The sequence below is a fragment of the Diabrotica virgifera genome, chromosome 1 (assembly GCF_917563875.1).
Source record: "Diabrotica virgifera virgifera chromosome 1, PGI_DIABVI_V3a".
In the NCBI taxonomy this organism is placed as follows: domain Eukaryota; kingdom Metazoa; phylum Arthropoda; class Insecta; order Coleoptera; family Chrysomelidae; genus Diabrotica; species Diabrotica virgifera.
The window spans coordinates 59257802-59273210 of record NC_065443.1 but is presented as its reverse complement, the minus strand read 5'-3'; the positions used below and the strand labels follow the sequence as shown (position 1 = coordinate 59273210).

At 33.6% G+C, this 15409-nt stretch overlaps 2 protein-coding genes across 3 annotated transcripts in view; both read left to right on the top strand.

The window, feature by feature from the left end:
• The window catches only part of LOC114333841 (uncharacterized), a 40465-nt gene extending 33036 nt beyond the window's left edge, over positions 1–7429 (top strand). For both annotated transcript variants that reach the window (XM_028283830.2, XM_028283831.2), the window contains exon 4: positions 699–7429. In XM_028283830.2, coding sequence (XP_028139631.1) covers positions 699–970 — 272 coding nt within the window. In that variant the 3' untranslated portion in view covers positions 971–7429. The remainder of the gene's footprint in view (positions 1–698) is intronic.
• A 4731-nt stretch (positions 7430–12160) lies between these two features.
• Positions 12161–15409, top strand: part of LOC114328744 (tyrosine-protein phosphatase non-receptor type 13-like) — a 1179517-nt gene continuing 1176268 nt past the window's right edge. The window contains exon 1 of the mRNA XM_050656417.1: positions 12161–12505. The gene's annotated coding sequence lies outside the window, so the exon portion shown is untranslated. The remainder of the gene's footprint in view (positions 12506–15409) is intronic.

Below are 15409 nucleotides of genomic sequence, written 5' to 3'. Positions count from 1 at the left end.
ATAATACTACAAAAAATAAATAAGTATTAACTAAATTAAAATCAATTACTGTACAACGAAATCAAACAAATAACAGCGCCCTCATTCTCAGAATGCAACAACAGAAACTCGAAAAATAAACACAATTCGGCCTCTGATGCTATAGCACGACCGTACACGATACAGATAAATACCAAGACTGTTCGATAAGTTTTAAACAAACAGATTTCCTGAGTTGCAGGTAGTGCCATGCTGACCAACGGGGTGGGGTTGGAGGGGCGGTTGGCGGGGGCGATGACTAATGAGACAGATAATAGGCAAAAAATAGGAAAGCGAGAGCGGGATTCACCTTACCTGCGCTGTGATATGGTCTACAGATACAACTTAAAGAAAGTAATAGAATTGGTAAATAATATATTCTCACGGTTATGTTTAAAAGTGGTATGTTAAATCATCGCTCTTATATTTTTTAAACTTTTAACGTGTGGTAAACTGTGCCAGCGTGTACTCGGAGCTAGGCAATGCGAACAAAATCCGCCCGTTCCTCGCCCTAACAAATTTGGCGCTCTAGCCAGTGCCTTGTCGGCCTAGTGGTAAATCAGGCCCTGGTCACGATTTATTGCACGTTACTGCAGCAGTTTGGACTAATGTTCTACTACATGCAGTACGATAGATCCTTACGTGTGTTTAAGTGTCTAGTAAAGCCTGTTTTGTTTTAGATGTTACCGACCATACCAGTGAGTTGAACACCTCACCTGAAGAATTCTTGCCACGAATTTTCCATGGGGAGGAAATGGTTCGTTCTGCATACAACGCTTTGGTTCCGTCTACCAATTGCGACTCCATTGAGCCAGAGGATTTGTTGAATCGCGTTCGATACCTGCTGATACTTTATTTTTCGATTGTTTTAGGCATTTCGTTTTTAGATTGGGTATTGACAAACGCCTTTTCCATTTTGATGGTGATATTGGTAGTTTTATTTGTAAAATAAGGGAAAAAGTACCACTTTTTTTTTCTAATTGAAAATATTGTGATTGTAAAGATTTTCTTAATTCTTTACATTCTTTAAAATGCTATAAAATTCTTTAAAAGTTTCTTAATTCTTTACTACTGCACTAACTCCAGTGAAGAGTTAGAAACTCCCACTGAAGAAAAACTAGGTACAATACAACAGGAAGTGAAGAAAGAGGACAGAATCCACTAGGAAATAAAGTAACCGTAGAAAATCCCAATTAAAATGGAAGATGAAGCACATAGTCGACTACGGAGCGAAGAAAAAAAAATAAAAGTTTTATATGAAGTGCAGAAATTGGTTAGAGTCCGCTTCAGAATGGAATATTTTTTATTAGCTACTATGTGCTAAGTGAAAGAAGAAGGAAGACATTTGATGCAGTAACTGCTTGAGTTTTAAATTCTCTAAACTCTAAATAGAGATTTAAGAACTCTTCCAAATTGTTTCGGTAGCCTTATCCTATTATTTTAAAAACGATAAAAGGATTAAAGTATATTCCGGTTTTTTCGCGTCTTAACGCATCCCTGTTGGAATCAGAATCAATGAATGAATGAGCATCACAGAGTAGTAAGTCCACAAATGATTTTGGGTCATCGTAATATTATCGCACCTCCTCTCAAAGAGTAATAAGTCAAAAAAGCAAAGTTCCGAGAAAACGACGTTTAAAGTTTGTCCTACAACATTTTCGGGTTTAATTCAAAAACTATTAAAATTAGAATAATAACTATTTTAGTCAGTTACAATAATTTTTGAAGCTCTATAAAATAGCGTATTAAGTAGATCTATTAATAATATTAAAAAAAATATTATTTTTTGAGTTGTGACACTATACAGATAAAATAACGAAAAATTGACGAAATATTATTTATCAAAATTGACACTTGCAGCACAGAATATAATATCATTTTTATTATCTGGTTAACAGAATTATATTCTTTAATGATGTAACTTTAAATACAAGTAACAACATTAAACACAAAATACTTTAAAAAGAAAGATAAATAAGTGATAAATGTGTCACTTTTCTTGAGCAAATACGCACAGTCCCGGATCAAGAATCTTGAGGCCCCTAGGCAACACAAGCTATGAGGCCCTTTAACAAACCTCCGCCTTCTCCCTCCAAAACCTCGGATAACCCCTCCATCACTGAGTGATATTCCTTAGATGCATATATTTTAGTAGACCTAAACTTCCTAAATTTTAGTTTAATTTTGTAAAACGTGTGGCTTGAAGAAATACACCAAAGGAATAATCAAGAGTTGTCTACAGCTAGTGCCGTTTCCTTTCCGTCAATCAGGACAACCATTTTTTACGATCTTCCCAGTCTCTGTCTTCCAATCATTTCTTTGACATGGCTTCGTCGACTTCATTCTTCCATGATCTTCTAGCTCTTCCTCTTCTTCTTGTTCCTCTTGAGCTCCGTTCTGCAACCTTGTTTCTTATTTATCCATGTACTTTATGCGAACATGGCCGTACCATTTTAGTCTTATCTCTTCTATATTATACAGCAGGGCATTTTTCCACTTTCATTATTCTCCTTATCTATTCATTTGACATTATGTCTCTTCTGGCCAGACCACAGCATTCCATTTCGGTCGCCAGAATGCTCCTTTGTTTTTTTTGTTTATGGCCCAAATTTCTGTTTTCTACATATTTATTTCCAGGCCCACCTCTCTGTATTTCTCTTTTAGTTTCCTTACCAAGTAACTGATATCTTCCTCATCTTGAACCATCACCACTTGCTCGTCTTGGAAACACAATGTGTAGAGATAATCGTCCCTTATCGGTATTCCCATACACCTACGTTTTGACTTCCAAGTTGTTAGTGCATGTTCTAAAAATATTTTGAATAGAGTTGGTGAGGTTGGGCATCCCTGCAGTAGTCCTTTTGTTGTTTTGAAGTTGGCAACTATCTTGTTTCCGATTTTTATATATACTTCATTTTCCCTGTATATGTTCTTGATTGCTTCTCTTAGGTTAGCTGGTATGCCTATTTTTGTGATTGCTTTGTATAGAAGTTCTTTCCTTGGCACGGTGTCGTATGCCTTCCTAAGGTCTACAAACGCCATGTGTACATATCTTTTCTCAGCTCTTTTCCTGGTTGCTCTTCACCGATTTTACCTTCTATACTTTTCTCCATTTTGTTCCTGAGGCTGAGGATCCTGGCGTACAGTCTTCCCATGATAGCGATGACACTTATTCTCCTGTGGTTTTCGCATTCTTTTCATTTCCTTTTTTATGTATGGATGTTATGTAGGCTTCCTGCCATTGTTTAGGAATGTCCTCTCCATTTATTGCTCTTCCCATGATTCGGCATATGATTTTGCATTTCTCTCTTCCGTATTTGATTAGCTCCGCCACAATTCCTCCTGGTCCTCCACCTTTACTATTCTTTATGGAGTTTATTGCTTGTTTCATCTCTTTGTCTGTTATGACTATTTTTTCTTTCTACTTAATCATTGTTTTTTGTCCGTCTCGCCCAATTCTGAATTCTGTTCTTTGTTTTATAAGTAGAATTTTATAGTGGTTCGCCCACTCATCATCCTGTATGTATTGTATATAATTTTTTGTCTTTTGTGTTGGTTTGTAATGATTTCACAATTTTCCAGGCTTCTGATCTTCTTGTTCCTACTATGTTCTGCTCTATACTTTTACATGATCTTTTCCATCATTCATTTTTTTCTTTTATTGTAATAGCCCTATTGATCTATTGTACTTAGGTATTGCGCGATATTTTTCAACATAATATGATTTATAAGTAGTTTTTATTTAATTCTAATTACTATTTTTTCATTTTGGGCCCTGCGAGGCCCCCTTTGAGGCCGAGGCCCCTAGGCAACTGCCTACTTTGCCTAATGGTTAATCTGGCACTGAATACGCAGATTGTTTTGAATAAATAAAGTAATCACATATGCTGTCTTAACTAACGTGACAAACGACGCTTTCAACACATAATGCCTTCTCTACACATCGGCAGACGCGTCTACGGATGCATCTGTCGATGTATCATCACGAGCTGACCACACATCTGTAGGTACACATCTGTAAATCGTTCAGTCTGTGCTAATTCTCGGGTGACGCAATATCTACTTTGAATTCACTGCGAAAACTAATGCGCCGTAGAGGTCAGAGGTCAGATGTGTAGAGAGGCATCGGGCGTTCGCTTTGATCTGTGCTAGGAAAACCGACAACAATCGGATATTTCGCGGACGCGTCCGCCGACGTGATATATAAACAACAAACGATCAAATTTACCCATCTACACATCTAACAATACACATGAGGACATCACAATGAGGATAGGACAAGATGAAATAGAACAAGTTCACGATTATATATATCTGGGACAAATTATAAAACTTAACAAGGAAAACCAAACAGCAGAGATCAAAAGACGAGTTAGACTGGCATGGGCGGCATTTGGAAAACTAAGCTACGTCCTTAAAAATAAAAGATATCCACAACATCTTCAGACCAAGGTATACAATCAATGCGTACTCCCTGTTCTCACTTACGGTTCCCAAACGTGGACGTTTACGAAAGTAAACATGGACAAGATCATAAAAACGCAAAGAGCAATGGAAAGGCAAATGTTGCACATAAGACTAATGGATAAAAATAGAAACGAGTGGATAAGAGAGAAAACCAAAGTTAGGGATGTTAGACAAGAAGTTGTAAAGTTGAAATGGAGATTTGCCGGACACACTATAAGACAAAAAGAAGACCGATGGAACAAAATTCTCATAAATTGGAGACCGTGGGAATATAAACGAAGCAGAGGAAGGACACAAATGAGATGGGCAGATGATGTCAAGAAGCACGTGGGCTTTAGGTGGATAACTGTAGCGACAGACAGAGAAGAATGGAAAAGGACTGGGGAGGCCTATGTCCAAAGATGGACCAAAGAAGGCTAATTAGATAGATAGATAGATAGACACATCTGCGAATGCATACGCAGATACCCTCCGCGGACGCGTCTGCCGATGATGTGTAGAGGAGGCATTAGATGGACAAATGCTTTGCACAAGTCGATATGTGACACTGTTTGTGTTCGGTGCGTCGTTGGTTTTGGATAATCGTATAATGACACTAGTGTCATCTAACGATTAATACTTGACCCATAGACGTGACACTTTGTGAGATAGGAGTTTATAGTTTTATTAAACTGTTGGTGCAATAAAATCGATTTTACAGTTTTTTGAGTTATGACACTCTTTGAGCGGAGGTGCGATATTTGTTTCACAATTATTTACCACTGATAATTCCCTCTTTTTAAAACCAATATTTTCAAATGTTTTTCAAATATTTTAAAGTGGTCCGTTGGATCTTTGCATATTAGCATCATTCGTATTATAGGAACTAAACCAAAACATGTGCAATCATAGACAGCAACGCATCTTTTTCGATAGAGGTAAAATGCTTAGGTATTTTTATAATACGATATTTTACGTGCAGAGAAATCGGCCCATTTAAAAATTTGGTCATTTTTGATGTCTCATATTTCCTAAACCTGGTGGCCGATTTAAGTGATTTTTTAAACATGTTATAGCCTGATTCATTAAAAATGCCACTGGAATAATATTGCCGCTAAACAGGTAAATTTTCATTGTATACCGAGTGTACCAATGAAACTGTGTTTTTTTCTCGTTCGCATCACCCTGTGAAATATTCTACCATTTATAAAATACTGAAATTTAAACTCAACTATAACCTCAGGTTTTTTTAACATTATGTTTTTTTGATTCATTCTTTAATGTTGGGTAATAACAAAGTTAGGTACTTTAACAACTAGACATGCTCTTTATCAATACACGGTGTTTTTAAATAAGTGCGACAAACTTTAAGGGGTAATTCTGCATGAAAAAATAGTGACAGTTGTCTTTATAAACGTATGTCCGCAAATGTTTCGTTTCAGAGATACGGGATGTTGAATTTTTTCTTACAAATTGACGATTTATTTATTGCTTTAAAACCAGTTGAGATATTCAAATGAAATTTGGTAGGTTTTAAGAGACTTATTGCGGACTTTTTAATATAAAATTAAGAATTTTATATTTACCATTAGCGTGCATACGGGTAATATGATTGGTCATATTACACGTATGCGCGCTAATAGTGAATATTACATTCTTAATCGTATGTCAAAAAATGTGCAATAACTACGTCTTAAAACGTACCAAACTTCATTGACATATCTCAACCGGTTTTAAAGCAATAAAATAAATCGTCAGCTTGTAAGAAAAAATTCAACATCCCGTATCTCTGAAACGAAACATTTGCGGACATACGTCTATAAAGCCAACTGTCATTATTTTTTCATGCAGAATTACCCCTTAAAGTTTGTCGCACTTATTTAAAAACACCATGTATTGATAGTGTGACCAACTAGCCCGAAAAATCCGGGACATGGCCCGAATTACGATGTCGTGTCCCGGCGTCCCGGACAAGGCTTCCGGGCCATCCGAATTTTCAACGTTCTGGTAAAATTCTATTTTGAAATTTTGAATACGTTATTCTTCCAATTCACATCAAATTGAATTGGTGGGACGAAAAAAGTCGACAATTTCTAGAGTTTAATTCTAAACCAGATCGAAAAAGCATGCATTTTATATCGGTGGACGGTGGATTTTTTTTTCGTTTCTGTATTTTAATAATTATCGTCTTCTGAAAAAAAAAAATGGCCCGATTTTCATTGAAAAGTCCCGGATTTCAGGTATTGTTTTCAGCCTTGTCCCGGATTCGACTGAATTGGAGTTGGTCACACTATGTATTGATAAAGAACATGTCTAGTTGTTAAACTACATAACTTTTTTATGCAGAATTATCCCTTAAAGTTTGTCGCACTTATTTAGAAACACCGTGTGTTGATGAAGAACATCTGCAGTTGTTAAAGTACCTAACTTTTTTATGATCCAACATAAACGAATGAATCAAAAAACAGAATGGGAAGAAAACATGAGGCTATAGTTGGGTTTTAACTTAGTAATTTTATAAATGCTAGAATATTCCACAGGGTGATGCGAACTTTGAGAAAAAAAAACATATTTTGATTGGTACACCCAACAGTATTATTACAGTGGTATTGCTAAAGAATCAGGCTATAACATGTTCAAAAATCACTTAAATCGGCCAACAGGTTTAGGAAATATGAGACATCAAAAATGACCAAATTTTTAAGTGGGCCGATTTCTATGCACATAAGTTAACTGTGAAAGCTCAAATGCAAACAAACAATGAAATCGAGTAGTCGCACGCAATGCGTGAGCGCACTGAGAGTAAAATAGAAATACTCCAACATACAGTACATCTATTAATAATAATGTTACACTGACTCTACTAATTTGATTTTTAGGCACTAATTATTTATTTTGAAATAACTTGTTTTTCGTTTTAAACACTAACTATTATTTATTTAAATAAAGAGAGACTTACTTCGTACTATTTTATTTACAACTTACAAATAAACACTTAATATTATTAAAAAAAAAAACAACTAATAGTCCAGGAACCGAAGCTTTTCACCTCGCAATTTTTACAAAATATATCGATTTGCTTGAAAATTTGAGAATAAGTAGGGGATAATCCAAGGATCAAAATCTATATGATGCCGAAAGGCGCTTTTACCATGGGGGTGGTTGCCACCCCATGTCGGGGGTGGAAATTTTTTATTATATTTTGACTGCAAAAGTTGATAACAACATTCATTCTAAGCAAAAAATGTTCTATACATTTTTTTGATAAAATTAATACTTTTCGATTTATTCGCTATCGAAAGTGTTATTCTTTATATTCTAAGAAACGTTAATAAAATCATTTTTTTGGTAAAATTGTGGCTTATTTCCCATTAAAAGTAATCGAAAGTGTTAGTTTTATATAAAAAAAATCAATGTTTTTCGATATATACTCATTTACCATTCACTCATTTTTTGCCGTAGAAAAACCATTTTTTTGAAACCAAGTTCTTGGTAAATAACCTACAGTTTTATATTAAAACATTTTTTCGTATATCTGATGCTAATCTTTCTATTCTGAAGAAAATGGCATTTTTTACCAAACCACAAAAAGTCGTTATTCGCTTTTAACTCCAATTTTTTTAAAAACTAATCATTCTAAGCCAGTCAAACTTCTAGAATATATTAATAATACATAAATAAGGAAGAATGAATAAGGCCAATGACTAAAAACACCGCCAACTTACATTATTATGCTTCCAATTGGATTTCTCCTGTTTTTTTTTTCAAAAAATATATTGATTTTTTAACCGTAACCTTTTTAATTTTTATCTTAGAAAGTTTGTTGAAAAAGAATTTTGTAGGTTTTTACAAGGTCTATAAGACTATTAATATTAAATTCTTTTAAAATCCTCAGTCGTAAAAAGTGGTGACTTTGAAAGGATTGGTAAAAGTGGTTTTTGCATGTTATTACCAGTTTTAATTGTCAATAGCTACTCAATTGTTGCAGTAGAAACAATTTTTGCAAAACAAGTTCTTAGGAATTAAATAAGCTACAATTTCATATTTAAACAATTTTTCTTATCTCTGATGCTAATCTTTCTATTCTGAAGAAAAGGGAATTTGTTACCAAACTCCAAAAATTCGTTATTTGATTTTGACTTCATTGTTTTAAAAACTAATTATTTTCAGCCGGGTAAACTTCTAGATCCTATTAATAATACATAAATAAAGAAGACCAAATAAGGTCAATGACTAATTTTATTTAGGGTGGTGATTAGGGGTTTGCTCCCGATCACTTGTTCGCTGAAAAAATAGGGACTGACATTCTTTTCATTATAAGCCACTTAATTTTTGAGCTAAAGACTTGTTTTTTATTTCTGGAGATAGATATTTTTAAATACTTCAAATTCGTTTAAATATTTTATCCTCGAAAAATGCATAGTTTTCCCGTCTTTTGACTTTGATACTACATGATTTAGCATTTGACGAAGAAGAGCTAACATATAATAAAGTATAGCTCGATTATTATTGGTCTTAAAAAAATTAAAAAAAAACGGTTTTGTTGATTTTTTCACAAGGTACATTTTTTTTAATCAAAGCTGTTTTGATAAAACGAAAACTTTTTGAGTTATTTGCAGAAAACTGATTAAAAACATTGATTTTTTCGATATACTATAACACTTTTGATATAGTATGGTATAGTTAGACCCAAACCCAGACATCCAAAGTGAAAGTTATCCTCCAACACCAAATTGTTCTATATGGTCCACGTAATGTTCAGAAAAAAGTCACACCATTTTGAGCGTCGGGTTTGGGGGAGAGAGGGGTGAGAAATCGGTAAATTCGTAGTTTTTTGCGTTTTTCGTCAATATTTCTAAAACTAAGAGGTTTATCATGAACAACCCTTTACACAAAATTGTTCTACATTAAATTTTAAATAAAAAAGGCCCTATGCATAACCCTTCTAAAATGAACGGTTCCAAAGTTACGGAGGTAGTATAGTATAATTGGTCCAAAAAAAGCCTAACCCAGACATCCAAAGTAAAAGTTTTCCTTCAACACCAAATTGTTCTATATGGTCCAGATATTGTTCAGTAAAAAGTTACACCATTTTGAGCGTCCGGTTTGGGGGGGGGGGGGAGATGGGGGAAAGTCGGTAAATTAGTAGTTTTTTTACGTTTTTCGTCAATATTTCTAAAACTATGCTTTAGCGTAAGGAATGTTCTATAGAAAAATGTTCTACATAAAATTTAAAACAAAAAAGGTTTATACATAATTGTTATAAAATCAACGGTTCCAGAGTTACGGAGGGTGAAAAGTGGAGGTTTTCGATACTTTTTATATTTACCGATTTCTCCCCCCTATCCCCCCAAACCCGACGCTCAAAATGGTGTGACTTTTTTCTGAACATTATGTGGACCATATAGAATAATTTGGTGTTGGAGGATAACTTTCACTTTGGATGTCTGGGTTTTTGGTATAGTTATATCATAAATATTGCCCAAAAAATATAAAAAGTATCGAAAACCTCGACCTTTCACCCTCCGTAACTCTGGAACCGTTGATTTTATAACAATTATGTATTAACAATTATGTATAGAACATTTTTTGTTTTAAAATTCATGTAGAACAGTGGTTCCCAACCTTTTTTTTCTGGCGACCCACCTTCTGATGTTTTTTCCGATTCGCGACCCATCCCTCACCCATGATGATATATATTATGTACGTTATTCAGCTACTGTAAGAGCTACGCCGCGACCCAGCTGAAATCCGCCCGCGACCCACCCGTTGGGAAACGCTGATGTAGAACATTTTTGTATATAACATTGTTTACGCTAAAGCAAAGTTTTAGAAATATTGACGAAAAACGTAAAAAACTACTAATTTACCGGCTTCTCTCCCATCTCCCTCCCAAACCGGACGCTCAAAATGGTGTAACTTTTTACTGAACAATATGTGGACCATATAGAACAATTTGGTGTTGGAGGAAAACTTTTACTTTGGATGTTTGGGTTAGGCCTTTTTTTGGACCAGTTATACTATACTATCTCCGTAACTTTGGAACCATTCATTTTAGAAAGATTATGCATAGGACCTTTTTTATTTCAAATTTAATGTAGAACAATTTTTTATAGAGGGTTGTTCATGCTAAACCGCATAGTTTTAGAAATATTGTCGAAAAACTTAAAAAACTACGAATTTACCGATTTCTCCCCCCCTCTCCCCCCAAACCCGACGCTCAAAATGGTGTGACTTTTTTCTGGACATTGTGTGGACCATATAAAACAATTTGGTGTTGAAGGATAACTTTCACTTTGGATGTCTGGGTTATGCCATCTTTTGGATCAAATATACTATACTATTTAGAAAGGGTCTAGGAACTAGAGAAGCATTATTCGGAGTCAATGTTCTGACACAACGATGTCTGGATATAAATCAGGACATATATGCTTGCTTCATAGATTTTAAAAAAGCTTTTGACAGAGTTCAACATGAAAAGCTTTTAAGTATTCTTAAGACCAAAAACATAGATAGTAGAAATCTACAAATTATATCGAATCTGTATCAAAATCAGAAAGCAAGAATAAGAGTCGAAGGGGAACTGACAGAGGAAGTAAGTATACTTAGAGGAGTTTGACAAGGGTGCATACTTTCGCCACTCTTATTCAACGTCTACAGTCAAGTGATATTTCAAGAAGCTTTATTGGATATTGTGGAAGGTATTTTGGTCAACGGAAATAGCATTAATAATATTAGATATGCGGACGATATGGTCATACATATTTGCAAGTGACATGGAAGATTTACAGTACATAATACAACACGTATACAATGCATGTGAAAGGTACGGACTGCAAATGAATCTCAAGAAAACGAAATCAATGATATTCTCAAAAAACCACAAAATGTAGATAACCTGATCATCAATAATACAACGATCGAAAGAGTAACAACATATAAATATTTAGGAACGTGGCTAACCGAAGATGGAGATCAAACAAAAGAAATCAGATCTAGAACAGAAATGGCAAGAAACACGTTCATAAAATTGAAGAACATACTTTGCAACCGTAACCTTAATCTAGAGATTCGCACAAGAATGCTACGTTGTTACGTTTTTTCTACTTTACTATACGGCATGGAAGCGTGGACAATGAAACAGTCTGAAATCAAAAAATTAAACTTCTTTGAGATGTGGTGCTATAGGAGAATCCACAGAATATCGTGGACTGAAAAAGTAACTAATATAGAGGTGTTACAAAGAATGAAGAAAGAATGTGAAGTCATACAAACTGTTAAAATTAGAAAGATTCAATATCTGGGTCATATAATGAGGGACGAGAAGTACGTATTACTTAGGTTAATTATGCAAGGGAAGATACAAGGGAAGAGAAACCCAGGACGACGCAAAATATCCTGGCTAAGAAATTTGAGAGAGTGGTTCGGTTGCAGCTCATTAGAATTATTCAGAAGTGCGGCCAATACAATTAAAATAGCGATGATGATTTCCAACCTCCGATAGGGGAAGGAACCTGAAGAAGAAGAATTAGACAGAAATGGTCAAACGAATTACATGACGCTATTACATCCTTACGAAGGAGAAAATATAGAGAAGGATACCTACCATTAATAAAAATACCATTAACTCGGCGATAGGACGATATCTTGTCTCACTCCGTCTCTCATGCATATTGGTTTCGTAAAGTGCCCTTCGTGTTCCAAGAATCATATGGAGTGGGTTCAAACTCGATAAACGATTGAGGTTCTTGAAAATAATCTGTATTTAATTTTCCACAGTAAATCAACTTAGCATGCGAATGCATTGGTTGTTGCTGCGTGGGAGGGCGGCAAATTTCTAATCCTGAGAGTGGGTGGCGGTATCTGACCGAACTCAGAGACTCAGAAACTGTGCTCTTCATTCAACCAGTCTTCCTATGTCGACGCCAACTAACGGACGCTGCGTCGCTTTTCCGGTTTCCGGAGAATACGTCGCGGAAATAGTATAGTTTGCGATAGTCGGTAGATAGGGTCAGAAAAGTTTCCACGATTTTTTACTGCGGTAAGTTTATAGTTTTTCTTTCAATATTTTAGTTTTAGAAGATAAACATTGATACACTTTGCGTTTCTTGAACCTAAAAAAAATAATAAATAAAAATAGTTGTTGAGGATAATTTAATTTTAAAAATAAATTATATTAAAAAACTATTAAAAAAATCCAAATAGATATTCAACTGTATATTTTAAAATATAGATTTAACCACCGAAAAAGGTAATGAAAATTTTAAAATATATTTTTCTAAAAACCACTTGTCCGATTTAGACCATTTATTTTGTGATTGAAGGATTTTGTTTTCAGGAAATATAGAGTAATAGTTGGAGTTCAACAGTTACAATGTTACACATTGAATTTATCTCCATTTATCTTTCTATACATTATTTCAAACATTATTTTATATAAATTTTTACAACAGAAACATTGCATATAAAAAATTAAACAAAAATGTCAAAATTGTAACCTCATGGTTCTTCTTTACTCCTTATTCTTATTCCTGCATGATTCTTTCTTAAATTGTAACCTAATGGTTCTTACTTCGTTCTTATTCTTATTCGTCCATGGGATTTCTTTAAATTGTAAGCTAATGGTTCTTCGTTGGTTCTTATTATTATTCCTTCACGACTTTTCCTTCAAATTTCTTGCTTATCTCGATTTTATCTTTCGTAATAAGCTGAAGGATTTTCTAACGGTATTCTTTAAGCGACTTTTGTTCTATAGAGTTTTTTACTAACTCAATACTTTTCGAGTTATTTGCGAGTGAATATGTTAATCTTTCACAAAAAAACACGTTTTTAGACGATTTTTCGCAAATAACTCAAAAGGTAACTATTTTATTGAGAAAAATATTCTTAGGAAAGAGGAAAGTGAGAAATTGAGAAAAAAAGCAAAAAAAAAACAGTGTATGAAGTCTGTAGATCCAGTAGAAGCAGAGTCAAAGTTAATTAAAAATAGGTTAATTCGTCAAATTCCAAATCGAATATTTCAACGTGAAATAACCAAAAAATGAAGCACTTTTCGTAGAACACTCATTATAACTTTTTTAAAGTGTTTAAAAAACACTTAATTTTCCTAACATAAAAAGGAAATTACGCTCAAAATAATGTCGGTTTTTTTATTTTTTAGTAAAAAGAAATCGTGAAAATCATCCCCTAATTAGCATCCCAAATGAAAATATTAATCGTTACCGATTCACAAGTTACTTTACTTATGTATTGTTTATATGTAAGTTTTATCGGTTCAAAGTGCTTATTTTTTAAAAGGCTGTAGTTAAAAGGGTTTGAACGGTTCACTAATCACGAGTGTATGGAAAATTTGAACAGCCATTTCTTAATAAATTTTTGTATTACCGGGAAACAAAAAAAATTCAAAATATTCAGAAAAGCAAGACCTATATTTTTATACTGTATGAGCTTTTTGGACACCGAAATTTTTTTCAAAATAAAAAAATTACTTTAAAACCAATTTTTTTTAAATGAGCACATCAAACCGAATAAACTTACAGATTAAATAAACAATACATACCAAACTAAACTAACTTTTGAAGCGGCAACGATTTCATTTGAGATGCTAATTAGAGGGTGATTTCTACGATTTTCTGTTTAAAAAAAAAACGAATAACTTTATTTTGAGCGTAACTTATTTACTTAAAAAAACCATAAAATCCTTTATAAAAGGTATATTTGTTATAAAGGATTTTATGTTTTTTTTGTAATAAATGGTATACAGCCAACTACAGGAAAATTTTTTCCTCGTGGATTTTTTATTTACTTTTGATGTTACAAACATAAAAAATAAATCTTTTATTAAACACTTTAAAACAGTTATAATGAGTTTTCCACGAAAAGTGCTTCATTTTTTGGTTACTTCACGATGAAATATTCGATTTGGAATTTGACGAATAAGAACTTACTTTTATTAGCTACAACTCTGTTTCTAGTGGGTCTACATACCTACTGCATATTATATATACCGTTTTTTTCACTTTTTATAAGCTATATTTTTGCTAAGAATATTTTTTTCGATAAAATACTTACTTTTTGAGTTATTTGCGAAAAAGCGTTAAAAACTTGTTTTTTTTTTCTTGTGGAAAAATGAACATATTCACTCGCAAGTAACTCGAAAAGTATTGACTTGGTAAAAAAACTCTATAGAACAAAAGTTGCTTAGAATTCGTCATTTTACCAAATACCGGACTTATTTTGAACGTATGTTTTTTCACTCCCGAGAAAGGCAAAAAGCACACATCGACACAATATCACTTTTTTGCTTTGACATATTGGGCTATGCGTTTGCCAAATTTCATGTCAACTCAAACGGTTCTTTATAATTAACAGCAAAACCGTGAGTAAATGGACTACGTAGTTATGTTATTGTTCACAATATTATCACCATCGCCGTCATTGTCATCAACAATAGGGAACTTGCACATTTTTTTTATTAGATAATAATGTTCAGTTTTGTTTAAAAATGAGATTTCCAAAATTTCACGCTTCAAAAACTCGTAATAACTTAGAAATACATATTTAAAGTCTTCTGCGGTATAAAATAGTTCAAACGGCCCGTGACGTCACATAGTTTTGAATTAGTTTTGATTATGGTTATATTTCGCTGTGTCTAGGTACACGCTAACGTGTACGAAAATAAAAAAGTTAGGTAGACGCAAATAAAACTTCATCAAGCCAGTGACATCATTATTTAGCTTGCGCAGTGACTATATATTTTGGTACATGCTATTTTCATATATTTAGTGTTTGTTTAATAGAAAAATATTTGTTAAGGGAAGGGAAGCAGAACTATTCAGATGTTTCAAACTTAATTGTAATAAATCAATGTATATATATAGAAAAGTATATATTTAGGTTAGCAAAATAATTATATGTATTTAGTTTACATGACATGTAGGTACAA